Source organism: Crassostrea angulata, chromosome 6, assembly GCF_025612915.1.
Source record: "Crassostrea angulata isolate pt1a10 chromosome 6, ASM2561291v2, whole genome shotgun sequence".
NCBI lineage: Eukaryota > Metazoa > Mollusca > Bivalvia > Ostreida > Ostreidae > Magallana > Magallana angulata.
This window is the reverse complement of record NC_069116.1, coordinates 57,041,256-57,062,414: the sequence shown is the minus strand read 5'-3', so window position 1 is coordinate 57,062,414 and position 21,159 is coordinate 57,041,256. Positions and strand designations below refer to the sequence as shown.

The window sequence follows — 21,159 nt, the reverse complement described above, 5'->3', positions numbered from 1 at the left end:
GTACTATTCAAATATCCAGAAGTTAACGACTCTTAGATTAACATGACCCCTTTTCTATTAATTCTTTGAGTCAAACTTGTTGAAAGTGTCACAATTAAGGCTTAAGTTAGGTTTGCGATTTTTTAGTATTTCCATGCACTAGTTAGAGAATTTTCTAATGTTCTATAATATGTAGGTATTCTTAAATATCTAAAGGCACTGAATAAAGAGTTGTGGATTTACCAGGTAAAAAATGAGGTAAAATCTTATTATCAATAACTGTTGCATTTATTTTGCAGGCTAGTATGATGTTCTTTCCTTAAATCATGTGGGGTCTACTTTCAGCTAAATTTTAAAGCATTAATGTCACTCCATATAAAAAAGCAATTTTGGTACATACTTCCTGGTTTTCTATGTTTGATACTGAATGTGTGTACAGTAGTGTTATATCGGTAACATGACTGTATTCGTTGCCTTTTCGAATCATGTGTAGCTGGGATACTTGTAGCATTTGCATATGGTATGTTTGTCAGTGTTGAAAAACTGTTTTGCCTTATGTAGTGTTTAGTTACACAGTTTAGTGAGATTGTAATATAGATATAATTAAATGTTATAATCTTTAAGTAAGGGTATTTATAAGGAAGAAAAATCTATTTCTAACGTCATCTGTTTAGTCCATTCAATATGTCTGTATTTTCATCGATATTCTAGAATTTGTTCGATACTTGCAAACGCTCTTGGTTTGCTTTTACATTTTTATGGATGCTGTCTCCTTAGGGTTTTAGTTGTCTTTCGACTTTTTTAAGGGGGGTGGATGGTCAACAAAGTACACAATGACGTCTGATTCACTTGAAATTATCAATGTGGTAACCTGAGTTTTAAACTGTTAATAAATGCTTTAAAATTTTAACATTTTTCTTATTCTCGACAAAAAGATTCATATGAATATAAATTAAAATTAAATTAATATAATAAATTGAAATATAAATATAATCATATAAAAATGGTAATATAAAGCCAAGACCATCAAACTTTTTAAAAGTCAAATGCGTTAAGAAGCATTTGTTTTTATATAAACACAAAACGTATTTATCAAATGGCTCATTATTGTTAAAATATTTGGTATTTTTATCATTTTATTAAATTAGGCTCATTTTTTTTTTTTTAGCAAAACAGAAAATCAATATATTTGACCGTGTTTATAACATATTTTGCAACGCAATAACATAACGTTTTAATTTTTCTAGATTGCTAGATATCAGCCAATCATAGAGCTAGATATTAATCAATTATATAATAAAAATTAAGATCTTATCTTTCCGAAACAATGTTTTCAAAAAAATATTTTCTGTAGGTTGTAATTCCCTATTTCTGTAAAAAAAAAGTCGTATGGTTCGCATTTAAAAAGAAATCGGATAATCCTGAAGTCATTTCTAAAATTTTTTACATTGACTTCATATTAATTTGACCAAAGCTGGACATGTTCAATATAAGTAGTTTAGATCTATAAATGTTTTAAACTATAGAAAACTATAAATAATAATTGTATACCACATAAGAAAGTCTCTTTGTTTCTTCAGATGATTTATCGTTCCAAAAAATCGCCACCCAATCAAAACCCTTTGTAGGCACGGCGGGCACCAATCAACTGTACGAGGCTAGTAATGCAGTGGATGATAACACAGCAACATGTATGAGAACAATAGTAATAGGCACCGGACTTAGCACTCCAGATAAGACTGTCTGGTGGAAAGTTGATCTTGGTGGAGTGTACAACATTTACAGAATTAACATCCTATTTAAAAACTACGACGGTTACGGTATGTACTATTTAAGCATTGAATCATTATTTTTTGAGAGATATGGTCTCATAACTGCAACTGTGTGTGCATACAAATTGAATAACGCGCGTTAGCGCGTTTTGATAATTTGTTTGCACACACCGTTACAGTTATGAGACCACATCTTTCAAAAAATAATGATTCAATGCTTATATTTGCGTTTTTAAACATTTATTTCCTTCCCGCAGATATTTGTTTTTAAAAAGCTCTGACTTATTCAACGAGTAATGAGAAATTAACGGAAGAGCCATTGGAACAGCCGAATAATGCTGGCAAAAATAGTGCACAGCGTTTTAAATTCTAATAGCACTATTTTTAATTATTTTTATTTCTGTGATTTAATAAATTTACTATTGGTACACTGAGAAATTAATCAGTTGAATTAATTCATTTAACCGTCAAAATATATTTACATCAATGAAATAATAATCAGCGTCAGTATAGTAACAGGTCGTGATCCGGTTTGAAGTCGCGAGAAGAGTCAGTTCATACAGAAGGAATACTTAATGTATTCCTACGCACCAGATTTACTGATTGCGTCTTCTGTGTTATGCGTAATTGTTATACTTTCATGTTAAATACTGAAATCTGATTGGTTAAGACGCAGTTAATAATATTTACAATTACCCTCAGCGTTAGCAACGCACTTGGCAACGGGTAACATTAAAAAATGTTACATGCGCGAAAATTATGCGCGTACGGTTCGCTGTAGAATTCACGTTATTCCTATATAAAAGCAGTAAAAATTTCTTTAAAATTTTAAAAAAGACATTCAGTATAACAAAATAAATAGTGCCTGTTTGGGAGGATAACAGTTGAAATTGACACCCCTCGAAAACCATTGTCAACCTCCGCTTCGCGTCGGTTGACAATGGTTTTCTCAGGGTGTCAATTTCAACTGTTACCTTCCCAAACAGGCACTATTTATATAATATCACTCAAATCAACCAATGCAATCTAATAAAGGGAAAGACAGGAAATGTAAATATTACGATTTATTATACCTCTGTGTATTTGTTGCTATAAAAAATTACGACGAATAAACCTGATTTTTGTTTTTTATCTCAACACCGTGATGCAGATTCCTTGCTAATTGCCCACTGATGGAAACTAATCTAAAAAATCTCCTGGTGTTATCTAAGCCGCTAAGATAAACTCAAAGTCCCGTAGATGGATGAATTGTGGTGAAAGTAAACCCCGTAACAATGAAATATATATTCAGATACGCTACGGCCATCTATTGAAAACATTTACAGTATAGTTTGAAAATCTTAGCATCATTTAGGAAACGATATTATTATTAATAAATATAAATTAAAGTACGAATACATTCATTACAGAGGACCGCCAAAGAGGACGATTTGCAGGATTCTCGCTGTACGTGTCCAACAGAGATGTATCATTTGATGCTGGTATAAAAGGTTCCATTCTGTGTTACAAGGACGGACCTCAGTTACCACCCTTAAACTTTACAACAGTATGTACTGAAAAAGGACGATACGTCATATATTACAACGAAAGGTTAAACGGAGTTATCTACCCGAAAGGATATGAAGTCACAAATGTATATGAGGAGCTCTGTGAGGTCATAGTTCAAGGTACATATTTTAAAAATCGAAATCCGTGAAGCACCAGTCGTAGATTTTAAAATCTCGCTTTTATTTTCTGAGAGTTTAGAGCATATATAAATCTTTTGCGTTCGCGATTTTTAGTTTTCGCCATTTGATACAAAACGGAAAAACTGCTGAATTAAATACTCGCGTGAAATAAGGAATCTACAGTATACCATTTTTAACTAACTGATATTTGTCCGTATGTATGTTATTATGTAAACTTAAGTCAAGTTACACAGTCCATCTGTTAATTCTTGTTTTTATCTTCTTCTTTTTTTGCATTTTTTTGTCGCCCCAACTCTTTTTACACCACTGCACATAATTTCATTAACCTGGGGATAAATGTGGATAAATACTTTGTATATGATTGATTTATTCCTAGCTCTTTGATTGGCTGATATGGAACAATCTAGAAAAAATAGAACATTCTGATTTAATAACAAACCTATATAAAAATTACAAATATTACAGCTTAAAAAGATTTAATCGCTTCTAGTGACGATAGGACGTAACGACGCTCTGATGTATTAAATCCGTCCGTGAAGATAACAGCAATATTATATAACTCTGACAAAAACCTGAAGCACTTGAGATAAAACGAATAGATTTTAATTATAATTGTTCTCGAGTGTTTCACGTAGATTCAAGGGGTAGGGGGTAGGGTGTCCCTCCACTTTTTGGCACACATTTTTTTTTTAAATATACATACAAAAATTTGAAATTAAAATACGGAAATGAACAGTTAACAGGTATACTACGACCCCTCCTCCACAAATTAGGATTTTCACGATTTTGGAAAGTTTTACTTTTATTTTGTAAAGATTTTTTGGATGAGTCTTAGTTATTAACAAAGAATATTTCTTTCTCACTCTGATTAAAACCATTTCTTGAATGTCATTTTTTATTTACTTGTAGGTAATTAATACTTTAGAATGATATCAATCATCTTGCCTCGATAAAAATTGGTTAAGGTCGACCCTATTACGGCATGAGCGATCCTTCAGTTCCTTCTAAGATTCTCTAAAAGAGGGGTTAAGCCTGGACAAAATTACACAAACAAACAGACGGACTGTTAGATCTATTAAATATTCTCAAACATTTTTTTTTTCATTTACAAATTTAAAACATAAGCTATGCATATGAATGTAAATCTTGTCAAACCAGGTGATTAATCAAAAAGTTACATAAATTGAGTTCTGTAAAGTAATTATTCCATGATACGTTTGTTCAATTTTCAACATTGTCCATAAGAAATAACAAAGCGGCAAAACGAAACTCAACCTGTACAGGTTTTATGATATTTTATTTTATTTATAAAATCTGGACCAAAAACGTGAGGGAGAAACCTTACGTAAGAGAAAAAGCTTCTACACAGTAGCTCCCCCCCCCGGGGGTGAGGGAGCGTCTATGCTCTACAATACCGGTATAAAAAAAAACCTGTAACCTTGGGTTGGTTGTTTTATGCATATGATATTGTTGAGAAGGCCTTATTCAAACTGTATGCTGATAATGGTATTATTAAGAAAAATAAAATGAAATTTTGCTTGTAGTTTTTTTTTTACAGACAAAAACACTGAGTAATGTAAATATATATCTCATTATTCAGTATTGAGAGGATACAACACTCACATATATGTACATGTTTGACGTTTCATTTCATTTCTAAGTGATATCGTATTTTACTAGGATATCAAAACAAACATATAAGACGTATGCATAAAATAAAATGAATGAGGTACTGTTTCATGACACAACATACGAAATTTAAAGACGAAGCTGTTAAAAAATTACTTACCTGATGTAAACATCTTTCGACGAGAAACTAACAACCTCTTCAAAATCACGCCAAAAAAAAAAAATTTGGTCATGATCCTAAAAACTTACAATTGTATCAACGCTTTGAAGGAATCAGACGACATCATGTTTTTTTTTTTATATAAGATTGTGTAATGTTTAATATCTATATTTGCAATAGGGTGTAAAAATGACGGTTTCTACGGCAGAAACTGTGACACTCCTTGTCCCAACAACTGTAAAGATAGCACTTGTCACATAGAGAGTGGAGCATGTTTAACGTGTAAACCTGGATGGACCGGAGTACATTGTAATACAAGTAAGATGATAATTTGCATGCTTGGTACATATGTAATTTATATCATTTTAATTGTAATGTGCCTTCTGGACAAACCCCTTTTTCCAACAAAAGTGTAAAAAAAAATTCTATATTACAGAATGTAGAGAAGGATGGTACGGTATAAACTGTGATCAGCCGTGCGTAGGCCATTGTAGAGACAACGCCACCTGCAATCATGTGACTGGTCAATGTGACAGAGGGTGTGCTGCTAGATGGACAGGGAAACTGTGTGACAAAGGTAGTACTTGTGATTTCACTTCATCACTTTAGTTAACCTTTCAGGATCTAGAGTAATGAAAGCTTAATTGACGTTTATGTTATCATTGCTTTGAAATTGCCTTTTATTGATCCATATTTGTTAAAAACACTCAAATATCAAGTTTCATAGTACCGTGATACATGTATAATGAATAGGGTACATGTATATTTTATGTGATCAGAAATCATATTATGATTAAAACTGTCTTTCAATAGGGTGATTCATTTTTGAGTTAACGCAAGATGAAACTTTAACTGCGTGTTTTTTGTTACAAAATAAAACAAAAAACAAAAACAAAAACAAAACCACCAAACAAACAAACACACAAAAAACAAACAAGGAAAACATAACAAGTCCACAATAAAAAAAATATGTCATTTAAAGACAAAGACAAGAACTGCACATTGAAATTCTTGCTCTAAATTATTATCTTTTTACAGTTGCAGATGTCATTTAAGTACATATACATGTATACACAAATAAATCTAATATTTAGCAGTAAAATGTAATAATATTGTAAACCCAATTCAGGCGGAATTTGATTGTGAATAAGTACTTTTTCTGATACATTGTATAGTCTTCAAAACTAAATTTTTAATTTTGTTCTGTCATTATACAAAATAGAATATCACTTTATGTGGATAAAGAAATTGTCCGAAGGAACAGAATCGGTATACAAAGGTGTTACCCGTGCGGCGTCCTGAAAGAAAGTGAATTACTTGTGAATTTCTTAACAAAGAGAGTCGATAGAATACCTGCGTTTAACTTCATTGGTCAAATGATGACACCAACATTACATGACCAAATAGAGCAATCTCTATGTCTTAATATTTCACATTAAAAAGTGCGATAACATGTAAGCGGAAAAATTGTAAAATCAATATATAAAGCATATTAGGTAAACTTAAAATTTCTTGAATATTAAAGATACGTAATTCGCATGGAAAGTTGTTGTGGAAGTGTACTTGAATAATTACGCACATTTTTTTTTATAATGTGAGTTCTTTGGCTTTTTATTTCCGTCAAGAATTCCGAGCTATATACAGAAAATCCCATATTAATCAAGTGTAATACATAAAGACAGAATTAACGCCATTTAACTCTACAATATATATATTTCTTTGTTTTTGATACATCGAGACACGCTGTTTTGGAAAACTTGGGCGTAGGAACACATACACTAGACCCCCCCCCCCATTTTCAATTTGCTTCCGACTCCACTATAAGATTTTTTTTACGACTACAAAAGATATATTTATTGTTAGTACCATTTAAAATCTGACTTTTTCCAAGGCATTGATAAAAAAAAGTTTATTGAAAATCAATGCTTATGAATACATTGAATCGTTTGGATTTTTGTCAGCGGTAATGATTTGTGGTTCAAACACTGTTTAACTTCCGTTTTGTCAGATTAAATGCTTAGGAGAGTTGATTCATAATAATGTCACTTTATAAATATGAATATTTTTATATTTATAGATATATATATATATATATTAATTTTTATTCAAAAAAACTTTTTACCTATTTCAGTAGATAATCAAACAGCCACGTTTAAGCTTAGAGAGATAAGTATGAATTTCAAATACATGTACTTCATTATTGCGATTGCACATCATGCTCAAAGACAATTTGATAAGTTTTTAATTTGTTACTTATTATTTTGATAATTTCAGCATACTTAATCACGACTATTTCTGTTATTGAAATTATAATGACTGCTATAGGAATATTAGTTATAAAACAACGTTGGGCAATCTTCAGGTATATTTTGATTTAAAGAGAAAAAATTGAGATTTCAATAATTTGTGTATACGTTTCTTTGTGTTTGATATATTGAAATACGCTGTTTTGTGTTTTCTTTGATAGGAATCAAAGATATGAAGAAATAAAAAAGAACGCAACCTATCTTTTCTCTAGCAAATTAAGTGGTAGTGGTAATGTAAACTGTGAAAGCATTGAACTGAGAGATTTATCAAATGACAACGCCATTCAGGAAGATGGTGATCGTACATATATTGACATTATTGAACACGAGAGTGACAAACAATCTCAACACACAGCACCAGTCAGCGATACTATACTTTAACTCCTTCCGCTTGCACTCACTTCTAAATTAAAATGATTGTGACGTCGTTTAGCTATAAAGATAGCACTATTGCGTCATATAATTAGATGTTGATTTGTTAAAATTTATTAAATATAAATCTATCTGGATGAATTATACATGTTGCAAGATAAACAAACAATGACTTGAAAATATATGATCCATTTTTGTTAGGGTTGAAAATGAGCATCTATAAACTTTCAGTTTTTACAATCCTCGTCACTTCACTTCACTTAAGAGAACCGGTACAGGAGTATTAGTCCTCTATATGAGCCCGTAGCCTATTACAATCAAAATATCAAATAATAATTGAAAATACTAGTGAAAGAGAGAGGGGATGGGCAAAATCCTCTGCTTTAACTAATGATGTATCTGCCTATGATGTATATGGACCAGTGACGTCAGCAATTCATGGTGGTTTGACTTAAGGTATCTCACTCCTCATGTTTTGATTTCATTGCGCAGATGATCATTATATTTGAAATGAATATGATTTAATTTATTTAATCATCACAGATAGATTATTATTTCATAATTACACAACATTCATAAAGAAAATCCATTTGAATTCAAGAAACAAACAAGTTTTTTGGGGAACTATTTTTTCGTGCGGAAGGTTTTTTGACGTAAATGACAGAAACAAGCAATTTTATGAATATTCAATATACTTTTCTTTTATTTTACTTTATTCATTATTTAACATTTGATAGGTTTGTAACATATTTTATAGGTTCTGTGTAACATGTACAAAATCAAATCTTGAGAATGTGATAGCCGTTTAGCATAAAATCATGCAAATATATAGAACATGTCTGAATTTTTTTAAGGCCAAATTTTGCGAGAATTTTACCTATGAAGCCCTATATCTAAAATTTGACATCACTGACCCCCATGTTATATTATGTCAAAATGATACTGAATACATATTTAGGCAAACTGGATTAATCTTATAAAATTCTTGATATTCAGAAAGTTTTTATTTCAAATCAAATTGTAACTATTATAGAAATTGTCTATTTTAAGTGCAAAAAGGTCACAAAATTTTTTATGTAACTTCGTACACATTTTTTGCGTAATCCCTCTATTCAGTGTGACCATTGTGCATAATTAAGAAATAAGTTTGCTTAATCAAATATACTGACAACAAATCCTAATCAGGGTGAAATTGCATTTTAGGTGCGAAAAGGTCAAATTAAATAGGCCATAACTCAGAGGGATGGATACTGACCCCCAATTATCTTTGTATTTTTTAAGTATGTTTTGTCTACAGATTTCAATGATATACTTCTCAAGAAAATCTTGATACAACAACATTGAGGAGTGGGATACCTTAATTACGTCAAACTATTACATATTAGAGAGGGTTACATTTGAATAAAATATAAAAAATATAGTTTATTCACTTTTATTTCACTATTTACTGTGAAATCCTATAAATAAGAAAAATGCTTATTTTATAGTGCTGTTACCTTTAAAGTTCAGTACAGGAAAGGGATTCTTTAGAACCACTGAGTCTATTTCAACTAATCATTGCCAAATGCTTACTTTGGTCAATAGCTTTTAAATGCATGCGCGGATCTAGAGGGGGGGTCGGGGGGGGGGGGTCCCGACCCCCCCTGGAAAATGAAAATTTATTAAATTTACATAGTAAAATTATCGCGAAAATATGCCTCGGACCCCCCCTGGCAAACACAATTATCCTTCGGACCCCCCCTGGAAAAATTTTCTGGATCCGCGCATGAAATGTGTTCAAATTAAAGGCCATACCCACTTCAATGAGGATACACGACAAAATATAAGAACGCAAACATCAAAAGAAAGACCGCAATTGCAAACCATTTGTTTCTCTGAACAAAGGATTCTATAACTAAAAGCTTAGCCTAGCACAAAGTATTAAGAATATTAAAAAATCATAGTAACTGTTGTCAAATACTTGAACTTAACAAATATAACATTTTTAAAATCAATAACAAACTATTTTTAAGATGATTGCAAAAGATACAGACATAATTAAGTATATACATGTATGACATAACGCAAAAATATAATAATTTTTCCCGTCAGTTGATTTTTTTAAATTTCCAATATGATGATACCAAGAACACTCTACCATTTATTTCACATACACATCTTTTTATTAAAAAAAAACGAAAACGCACAACAACTTTTTACTTTCATATCGTATAGCTAACAGCTTTTTGGTAGCTGATAATGACTAAAATTAAGTAAAAAATACATGTATGTTGGTTTCAAATTTTCTCTGTCAGGAGCCAAATAGTCTGTTAATATATTTTCCATTACCTTCCTTGTTCCGCTAAAAATTAGTGTTGTGTAATACAACATCCAAGTCACGAGATTTTTTGTCATGATTTACTTTTGAAATATAAAATTATGTAAAACTCTTTCAAAATGCTGCATCAACACTTATTAATGCTACCATCCATTTAAAAATTACCTTGTGGAGGCAAGTTGCCTGTTACCCCTTACATGACACTACGTCACAAGATGGCGATTTAAATGTTTTGTTAAATTGTTTATATCTTTCGATTCGATTGTATGTCGTCATAGCTAAGTGGTTAAAGGATTGTGCTTCTGAACCGCAGATCATGAGTTCGAGTTCGCCTGGAGCTTTAGTTCATGTTAATTAATTATATTTTTCATCTAAAATTGCAATTTTTTTTTTGCATATTTGACTAAAATACTTCTTATTCATTATGATATCTATCTTAATCAAGTAATTATTGCAGATTTGAGAAAATATTTCAAGGTGTAGTGAGCGACCTTAAATGAAACAAAAAAATCTAGAGAAAATAGAGGCAATAAAAAGCCAACTAGTATGATATTATTTTTATTACGGGCCGCCAGAAGGCGGTCCCTTATTTGATATACATTTAGATATTGTAACTGCGTTTCTGCTAGCTGCAGATCTGTAGCTCTCTGGTTGAAAAAATTCGGATAGACAAACCAGAGAGCTACAGTTCCAAGCGTTGTAAAAACCTCCGATTTATGCCGCCGTTTTTTTGGTCGCTCGCTTCCGGAATTATATCCGACTTTAAAAGCATTCAACCGCCTAAAAAATTGGATTTATTAATTAAACATATAGTTTACCCCAACTCTGGTAACTTTGTTTTCCTTTCAATGGTTCCGAACGGCCATCCTTCGCCTTGGAATGTCATCGTTTTAAAAAACTTGCCTTATGACAGCCATGTTTACCTAGTAGCGAGATCTCGTTATTTGGTCACGTGATAAAGGGGCATAACTCTAACTCGCGTTTCACGTGTTTACCTTCACAACAACCGGCATTTGATTTGATTTCGGTCTGTATCTTAACAAATAAACACTGACAACTATTTTTATGAGTTTACTTATTCAGTTTAGACATTTATCGATGATGCAGGCGTTTAATCACGCATACTTTCTCTCAACTTTATGGTTCTTTGCTCGTCTGAAAATATACACCCTTAAATTAACTGTCTCACGTGAAAGAAGAATTTATGACGTAATGCACAAATTTCACACAGTAAATAATCATGGCTGCATTCAATGTTAAGAAGATATTCGAAGAGGTTAGACCACTATATAATTTTGAATTCGAACTTAAAGACGAACAGATATCTGTGATAGAGAGTATTTTGGAAAAAAAGCATACTGTGGGTGTTTTCCCTACCGGGTTTGGCAAAAGTGTATGTTTTTTATTGCCCCCTTTGATTCTTGATCAACAGAAGTCAGACGTTAGACATGTATGCATTGTCATATCCCCCTTAAAGAGTCTTATGATAGATCAGTGCAAGCAGAATTTTGATCATGGCATTCCTGCTGCCGTCATGAAAGGCATGGATGAGATGAGTCATGAGGTTATTATAGGTATGATATAATTTTGTGTTTATCTTTGAATAAATTGTACAGCTTGCTTGAAAAAAAAATTAACACTGGTTTGTTGAACTAAAAGGGTATATATTAATATTTATATAGGCATAAAGACAGGTGAATATTCAATTCTATATATGTCACCAGAGACACTTCTAAATTTCGAGTCATGGGGAAACATAATACTCAATTCCAGTTTGTATCGTGACAGAGTTGCACTGATTGCCATAGATGAGGCACACATTTTGGAGTCCTGGTAAGAGTTTTAATTTAATTTTGAGGTAATTTTAAGGTGTTCTGATTCTTGTTAATTATATATGTACATTGTATGTTCATATGAAGTGACATACATAGTGACTTCTTTATCTTTGTTAATCCTTCTCTATATTTTCCCATTACACATCTAATGTCAACAAAATAACAAACTCTTATGGTTCTAGAATATACATATATCTGATGAAAGCACATTTGATTTAATGTTAAAGGGGTGATACTTTTCGTTCAACCTTTGCAAGACTCGGAGAACTTCGCTCCCATTTTCCAAGAACTCCATTCCTTATGCTTACTCACACCTGCACACAGCAGATTCTGAAGCACACCACGAGCGGAATTCACTTACCTGGTCTAAAAATGTTCACTGCATCTCCTGACAGGTAACTTTTGTGTAATGAAGGATCACAGTACACATGTATAACGAATGACCACAACTGAAAATTCATAGCCAAAATATTCTTGTACTCTCAGTGTGTTTTTAAATCTTTTGTTATGATATGTTTTAATTTTTAAACTCAACAGACCTAACATTTACCTGGAATACAAGAGGTCAAAAGATATTTTTGAAGAACTTGAGTGGCTGTTTAATGATATTAAAGAAAATGGTATCAAAACCAGGAAGACTTTAGTACATGTTAGGTAAATTGTTAATGAATCTATAAAAAGCTATTGTCTGCAAGATAAAAAAAAATTGGGGTTCATACTTCAATTTATATTTTAAAGTATTTACCGGGTATACTCTTCAAAATTGTAGGAGCTTGAGTCAAGGTGGCCGCCTTTACCGGGATATATTGGGCCATTTAAAAGAAGGTGCCTATTTTGAACAAAAAAAGGTTCAGCGCAACAGCCACATTGCTTTGTATCATGCTGGAATGGCTACCAAAGATCCTGAGTACATACTGCATGAGATTTCAAAGTCAGACAGTGTGATACGACTTGCAGTCTGCACTATCGCATTTGGTATGGGGATCAACATCCCAGACATTGACCTTGTCATTCACTGGGGTGCATGTAGCTCTGTAATGGACTATTGGCAGGAGGTTGGTAGGGCAGGGCGAGATGGACGCAAGGCAAAGGCCATGTACTTTGTAACCCCTGGATCATTACTTCATGCTTCAGATGAAATGAAGGAGTTATGTAGTTCATTGGACAAGTGCAGGACAGAGTGTTTTAGGGACTCTATTCTCTCTTATTTCATTGGATACTCCTCTATATTACAATCACTTTGTAAACTAAACTGTATTGAATGTGAGTGTTCTCAGTGCAGTTGTTGTTATCTATGTCAAGAAGCTTGTCCGTGCAGGATGAAGGCCAAAAACAAGAATTAGGAAACATTAGGAAAGACAGGTATACATTCATATTTATAATATTTTATTAATTATAAAGAAATTCTTCATTTTCCAGCACTTTAACATATTTATTTAACCTGGCATTTAATTTCTCTGGATTTTTCACTGAAATGTTATGTCTGAAATCATCAAATCCACTGTGATGTCTTTCATCTCCTTTGTCAACAAACAAATCTTTCATTCCATACTCTTCAATAAATTTCTTTAACTTTGCTTTTGAAGAGCCATCTGATGATGGCGAGCGTGGAATATAATCTTGGATGACATTAACCTGGAGGATCTCCTCAATGGCTTTCCCTACACTCCCAACAATTTTACTACATCTTGAGACCTGTGTTTCTGTGTATTGCCCATGAGAGTTTTTCAGGTTAGCTGTAAGTATGAAATATATAAAAGGTGCACTGTAAAAGATCTTTCAAAGATTTAATTCATATAATGAACGAAATTACTTCTTTATTAAAGGACGCTTACCCTTAAACTCATTTTTCAGGAACTCATTAACCAGATCCAAAGCAATATTATGGCCTGGTTTTCCCAATAGATTCGCTGTGCTGTTCCACACAACTTCACTCCGAATTCTCGTAGGCAACAATCCATTGATACCTGACAGATATTTTGCGAGTATGAGACACATATTTAAACTTTTTTTCCTAAAAATGCTTTCTTTCATGGTAACTTACAGATTTATTTTATTAATTCATTACCTGCTAAGAGTCTGTGTCCCAGAATAAGATACTTATTGTGGTTGTTATTCCAGAAATCCACCATGTCTAGCCTCCAGTCCGATATAAGCTGTTCCCCATTGTTGTATCGTTCTGCATTTGTTTGTACCATGTGCAGAAGACCACGCCACAGCATGCAACAACTATACTGAAACACAGAATCACCACTGTTTTGGTCTACTACTTCAGGTAAATCTAAAATCAGAAGTAAAGACATTTTCAGACACAGCTAATATGTGCACAAATTTTAAATTTTTATTTATCAAAAGTAAAGACATTTTCAGACACAGCTAATATGTGCACAAATTTTAAATTTTTATTTATCAAAAACATTAATATGCAAATACAGTTGAACTTCAATATCTCGAAAACCCATATCTCGAATACAATGGATATGTCGAAGTGATTTGTACCTAAGTCCAAACCACTTTTACTTTAAGTAATTTACATTTGATATCTCAAATACTTGGGTATCTAGACTTTTTAACCAGGTTCATCTATTTCGAGATCATGAGGTTTGACTAAAATCAATAGTTGTCATGTCATGTTTAATTCATACCAAACTCATCATCAGAATCTTCATAGTAGGGCAAAGTCTCCTCCAACTCATCTTGTGTCTGATCATTCCAGTAGAGGATGGTGTCATCAAGGTATTGAGGGTCATCATCAGAGTCTGAGTCTTGTACTACATCACCCTCTGCAGCCTGCTGTATAGACTTCATATCTATTTGGGGCCAAACGAGATGAACCACTCTTTTACAGATGTCTTCGAACATTTCCTGTCTTTCAGTGCCATCCTCAGGTATGACATCAGAGTTCACATCAATGTTATCAATGTTCAAAATATTACAGACAATCATACAAACACTTCCTTCTGTAACAAAATTGAAGAAATCCACAGCAGAGTTAACACAGTCAGAGATTTTTTTCTTCACTGTACGGAAGCCAAATCTGTTCTTGATATGAAACAGAGAACCCTTATCTCCCACTGTGCTCCCACTAAACAACATGTTCATTGAATCTTGAAGTATTGTGCATCTTTTATGAACTCCTTGTGGTCTTGGAATAAGTCCAGTAAGCTGATCTGTTTCATCCTCACTGAAGGCCATTGGCAGCTTTGCTTCTACCATTCTTTCAACACTAAGCTGGTCTCCATGACAAAGGATTGGATATGGATGTCCATTCTGTCCAATTGGTACATACTTATGGAGATATTTTAATATTTCAAGTGTTCCACGAGCGGAGGATGGATTTTCTTGAATAACTCCAAGATTTACCTGATCAAAATAGTTACTTATTGTAATCAAGAAAGCCTGCAATTATATATATATATTGAAAATTTTTCAATTATAATAATTTTTTGTTTCTATTTCCTATAGCATAATCTGTGTCAAATTAAAACCATTAAAACGGATACATTAGTAAACTCACAATTTCTGACTTTGTTTCAGAAATATCAGAGTACTGATGCTGGATAGTTGCCACATGAGCTTCACTGAACTGAGGGAAGTTTTTCTGAACTATATTCTGGACAACACATTCCATTCGTTTCTGAAGATTTCTCCAATCCTGGATGGATGGTAGGTAATTCTAAAAAAAACATGTACATGCAGTAATAGTTAAATTTATGTACAGCATAAATTTGTACAACAGCTAATTAGTTAATTTACACACGTAATAATTATACATTGTATGTTCATCACTTACCTTCAGTTGTATGTCACTTATAGAACACTTGTCGTCAACATCATCCAGATGACGGAAGGATATCCTGTTCTTGGCTGCAAAACACAGGGCCCACAGCATCATTTTATTGTCTTGTCGAAGATGATGCCGTGTCACGCTCAACTTCTGGACATTATCCCAGCACACACTGTAACCTGGATCTGTTAAAGGCAAGTCAATAAACTCAAGTTATGATTAGATAATTAAAGAGACATAAATGTAAACAAAATCACATTTATACCTTTTGTTAAAAGTTGTGGTAATGGACATTTGTCACTATGACACTAAAGAAAAAATGTTTGTAAAATTGAATTACAAATTTTTGTCACATACTCATATTTCCATTCTCAATTTTATCATTTAGGAAAGAATTGTGGAAGAGGAATGGCATCTACTTCATCTTCACTACTAACTTCCGCATCAGATGAGTCTTGGTTCTCTGAACTCGCTGAAATGATGGAGTTGACTGAGTCATCAGAGCTGTTCGAGTCCGAGTCCTCTACTGATGACTGATGCTCATCAGGTTGGGGTCCTTGCAGTTCTACCTGGACATATGAAATGTGATGATTTATCAAAATGTGTAAATTTAATAAATATCACATTATTATTCAATATGAAAACTAATTTTGATTCTGGTTGGTCCATTATAAAACAGATTAACTCCTGTCAATATTCAGAAAAAAAAATTATTCACCTGAATAGCATTGTTCCAGGAGTTAATGCTGTCATCAAACTCTGTGCACAATTTATCGACTGCTGTTCTTGTTCCCTTAACACCCTTACACCATCCCAGCTTTTGGAACCACCTAAAAATCTGTAATTGAAATGTTGATAAAATGTAAAAACAGTTGCTATGTACATTTAATTTTTTTAGGGTGGGAGGGAGGTTAATATCTTTAATTTTTTTCTTCAAAATTTCATAATGGTACAACAATGATTATATTGTAATACCTTTTGGTTGCATCCTGATCTGTACATTTCAACAGATATAATAGTCTGGAGAAGATTGTACTTCTTGGGATTGTGGAAATGCAAAATGGTACCCATAAGAAATCCTAGGGCTGGCACAAGTGAACTAACATTACCTTTGTCATCTCTGTAATATTTTAAGTATTGAGGTATAGAACACACATGAATTGTATAATGCTCCACAAGTATAATCAAAGAGGAATAGAAATATGCAAATGCCATTTTTTCTATATTATAAAAATATATACTTTTCATTTTATGCACAAATTATATTCACATAGTTGTAAAATGAATCCCTAGTTTTAACTTTCAAACCTGCAAGTACTAATGCAACAGGTACTAACTTTTACTTCAATGTTCCAAATAAATTAATTACAAGGGTCCAGTATTTAACCAAAAATCCTGTGTTTATCAATTTTTATATAAACTTTTCTTTCACAGGTGTTTTTTAAAGTGCAATTTAGGTATTAGCAAAATAATAGCAGTCATGCTGTACTCCTTTATTTTGGTTTATGCATCATGTACAGATTAATTTTTTAACTTACATGTCAGCATTTTTGTTCCAACGACATGACAATGATCCTTGCAAAAGTCCTGTCAGGAGAGGAATATTATGACTTGCCTCTTGCATAACTCGTTGCCATTGAAAATCCTGTAAAGACTTCACAGTTGATGGAATTTTGAGGGATGGAACGTTAGCATTTTTCACCTCCTTCTTAATCATGCGCCTTAGAACATTCATCACAGCATCTCTTGCGCACTTGCTTTTCTTAATCATAATTCTCAAGGCATAGTCATAGTATGAATCTTTGATGTACCTGCACACTTTGTCTTTGAACCCCTCTTTCTTAAATGTTTTTAATGTAATAGATTTTACTGGGGTTGAAGTCAGATGTTTAGGGGTAGATGTCAGGCATTTTCTTTTGACAAGTTTCACAGGAGTAAAGCTGAATTTTTTTTTTACATTCAATTTTTCTGGTTTTATGAAACTAGAGTTCTTTTTTGTGTCATGTTTATAAATTTTAAGTGTCAATGATGCACAGTCATTACACAAAAACTTCTGGGTCGGTGTTAAAGGAAGAGTGATTTTTTTGTCTAAAATGTCATTGAGCCTGTTTAAGGGTATGGCCAGTTTTGAAATTGATTTTCTTTTAAAACCTTTCTTTTTAATTTGAAATGGTTGCTCACAATTTAGGCACTTATTTGGATCCATGGCGGCATGCTCATTCAATTATTGTGAATTACGTCATGGTAGTATGTTTATCACATGGACAGCATCCGTATCTTATGCAGAAAGGATGTGTGTATATTTTCAGACGAGCAAAGAACCATTAAGTTGAGAGAAAGTATGATTAAACGCCTGCATCATCGATAAATGTCTAAACAAGTTGCTGTCCTTTAAAAAAGGACTACAATACGTGGACCATTTGCAAGTGTTTCCAACGAAAACGTGAAAGCCTTAAGATTATCAGAGATTCCACCGACTCTAGCCCTCTGCTTTTAACCACTAAATTTGTACGTTGTATTACGTATACATGTATGTATAGCCCTGACTTTTTATCTCAGATCTTAAAGGATTCATACTTCTGAAATAATTATGATCTATCTATGAATGAAGTTTGCATGTATAGTATTAGGCATTCGGTGAATTCTACTATTTGCGCACACAATACGATTCGCACTACTTTGTTAACTATGCAGTGACAGCTTTGTGTAAATTAAAAAATTCATATTTTGATGCATTTTTCTTGAGATTTTAACTTTTATACAGTGACATAATTATTCAATCATGCTTAAAAAAATTTAATCGGGAAGTTCTCTAGCCTCGCCTACTATAAAAGTAAAGTTAAGTTACATGTGTATTCGGAAAAACAACAAAACATTGCAAATTATGCTAGTTGATGCATGTTGTAGTTTCGGCATAACATTAACTTATTTCATAACGCTGATAGTTCATATCACATGCCAGTCATTTCTTTAAACGTATACTTAGTTTCTGTACTGTTTACCGACAACTTTACAATTACAGCGCATTTGAACTTATGTGTGCATATGGCACGGAATCCCGATCCCGATTCAGATAAACGTGTGCTAGCCTGGTTCCCTGAGCTACCCATTACGCACAGGAACCAGGTAGCCCATGCGCAGGCTGAATTTTCCCCATAGCATCCGGTTTAACCTCGCTTATATATTTTCTGCGTGGACCTCAGGGTCCACGCAACTAAATAAGTAAACTCATAAAAATAGTTGTCAGTGTTTATTTGTTAAGATACAGACCGAAATCAAATCAAATGCCGGTTGTTGTGAAGGTAAACACGTGAAACGCGAGTTAGAGTTATGCCCCTTTATCACGTGACCAAATAACGAGATCTCGCTACTAGGTAAACATGGCTGTCATAAGGCGAGTTTTTTAAAACGATGACATTCCAAGGCGAAGGATGGCCGTTCGGAACCATTGAAAGGAAAACAAAAGTTACCAGAGTTGGGGTAAACTATATGTTTAATTAATAAATCCAATTTTTTAGGCGGTTGAATGCTTTTAAAGTCGGATATAATTCCGGAAGCGAGCGACCAAAAAACGGCGGCGTAAATCGGAGGTTTTTACAACGCTTGGAACTGTAGCTCTCTGGTTTGTCTATCCGAATTTTTTCAACCAGAGAGCTACAGATCTGCAGCTACGTTTCTGCGGGGTAGTTTTTTAATAGTATTATTTTCATGCTTATTTTTATGAATTAAAAGTAAATTTGCATGTAGAAATATGTTTTATACCTTTAACATTTACTACATATTTTTGTTTTTCTCGTAAAGGTAAATTAGGCCATATACTGCCGTGTTAGGCGCGTTTTTATCGAGAATATAATTTCTCGCATTATCACCGGTGTGAGATCGGTTTGTCCGGTGTGAGACAGCAGTGTGAGATTTTTCTGTCTTACACTGTGTATTACTACGCCGCTTTAAAACGTAAACAAACTTTTTCTGCTGTATGGAAATGCAAAATGATTGATTGATATTATTCATCAAGAATTTGTTTTGCTAAGTTAATTACAATTTATTATATTTCTATTAATGAAACTGTCGGGTGCTCTTATCTTGACTTGCACTATTTGAAGCACGCGGAGGGATAAACCGAAAGTAATCTTTTGAACGTCGTGACAGAAAGTTGTCAGACATGGTTTTTTAATGTAAAATAATGCGAGAAAAATAATCATTCATTATATACTCGTGTGAGATAGTGAAATGCCACCTCGGGTCCAAGATTCATTGTCTTGGACGAGGCTTTTAGGACTCGGCAAAGCCTCGTCCTAGACTATCAATCTTGTCCCCTCGGTGGAATTTCACTATCCCACACTCGTAATAATGAATGATTCTATTATTATTCGGAAAATTCCGGAGTTTTTAAATCAATGTATCGGGATCGGTATACGGGACACACTTAAGACCTGAAACACTTAAGACCTGAATGACGTTTTATATAAATGATATATATGAATTTATATGTTCTGCATGAAATTAAATGACTTCGTGCGTGTATTTATTATATTTCCATGTGAAATGTGATAGAAAAATATCATGAAATGACACCCATATCAATTATTTACGCAAAAATATGAATGACCTGAAAAACTGAAATGACTTGAAAATTTGAGCTGACCTGATTTATTTTTTCTTTCTTTCGAGAACCTCAATGAATGCAATTACATAATTATGGTTATCTTCATAAAACGAAGTGTAGATAAGATTTATAATTCTATTTAGGAGAAAAATTATCATGCTTTTTTTTACTTTTAAAATTGTGCAGTTTTTACCGGATGAGCATGATCTTACATGTACCTTTAAAATAATCCATTTCTTTTTATTATGTGGTCCCTTGAAATCATATAAACTAATGCATTAAGTTTTGCAACAAGAAATAAAAATGGTTTAAAATACAGAATCTCCAAGAGAATAATGACGAGTTGAACTTTGTATTTGAATAATGTACAAATCAATGTGTTTCCCATTACTTCAATCATGGCAATGGTCATACAATTACCGTTAGAAATACTTACAACAACGAACTCGATTCTTTATGATAATAGTAAAATGTTAAACTTCAAAACGTGTTGCTCAAAATATATTAAAATTTACTATCAAAATAAGTGCAACCAACTTGTTATTTTCTTCTTTGTGGTGTGTATAAACAGCCATGATAATTCAAACAACAATTATAATTTTTGCGGCCCATTTGACGCTTGCGTCAATATGTTAACTTGTTATTTCTTTTATATTAATTTTATCCCATGGGTCAGAAATCCTGAAAAGAGGTAGCGGATCAATTTTA

General features: G+C 32.9%; 2 protein-coding genes across 3 annotated transcripts; both read left to right on the top strand.

Annotated features, from left to right (window-relative positions):
- Positions 1–389: 389 nt before the first annotated feature.
- Positions 390–7,929, top strand: LOC128189775 (uncharacterized). 2 transcript variants are annotated; one of them, XM_052861526.1, is made up of 6 exons: positions 390–499; positions 1,560–1,799; positions 3,161–3,418; positions 5,409–5,546; positions 5,665–5,805; positions 7,360–7,929. In XM_052861526.1, exons 2-6 carry the CDS (start codon positions 1,673–1,675, stop codon positions 7,491–7,493), a joined length of 798 nt encoding a protein of 265 aa, XP_052717486.1. In that variant the 5' UTR covers positions 390–499; positions 1,560–1,672; the 3' UTR covers positions 7,494–7,929. The 2 variants fall into 2 exon arrangements, with proteins under 2 accessions (XP_052717486.1, XP_052717487.1); XM_052861527.1 differs by lacking the exon at positions 7,360–7,929 and having other exon boundaries at positions 5,665–5,837.
- Positions 7,930–11,937: 4,008 nt separating this feature from the next.
- Positions 11,938–13,247, top strand: LOC128187623 (uncharacterized). The gene is made up of 5 exons (XM_052858033.1): positions 11,938–12,056; positions 12,286–12,453; positions 12,596–12,712; positions 12,828–13,143; positions 13,233–13,247. The coding sequence occupies exons 1-5, from the start codon at positions 11,938–11,940 to the stop codon at positions 13,245–13,247; spliced, it is 735 nt and encodes a 244-aa protein (XP_052713993.1).
- Positions 13,248–21,159: the final 7,912 nt, after the last annotated feature.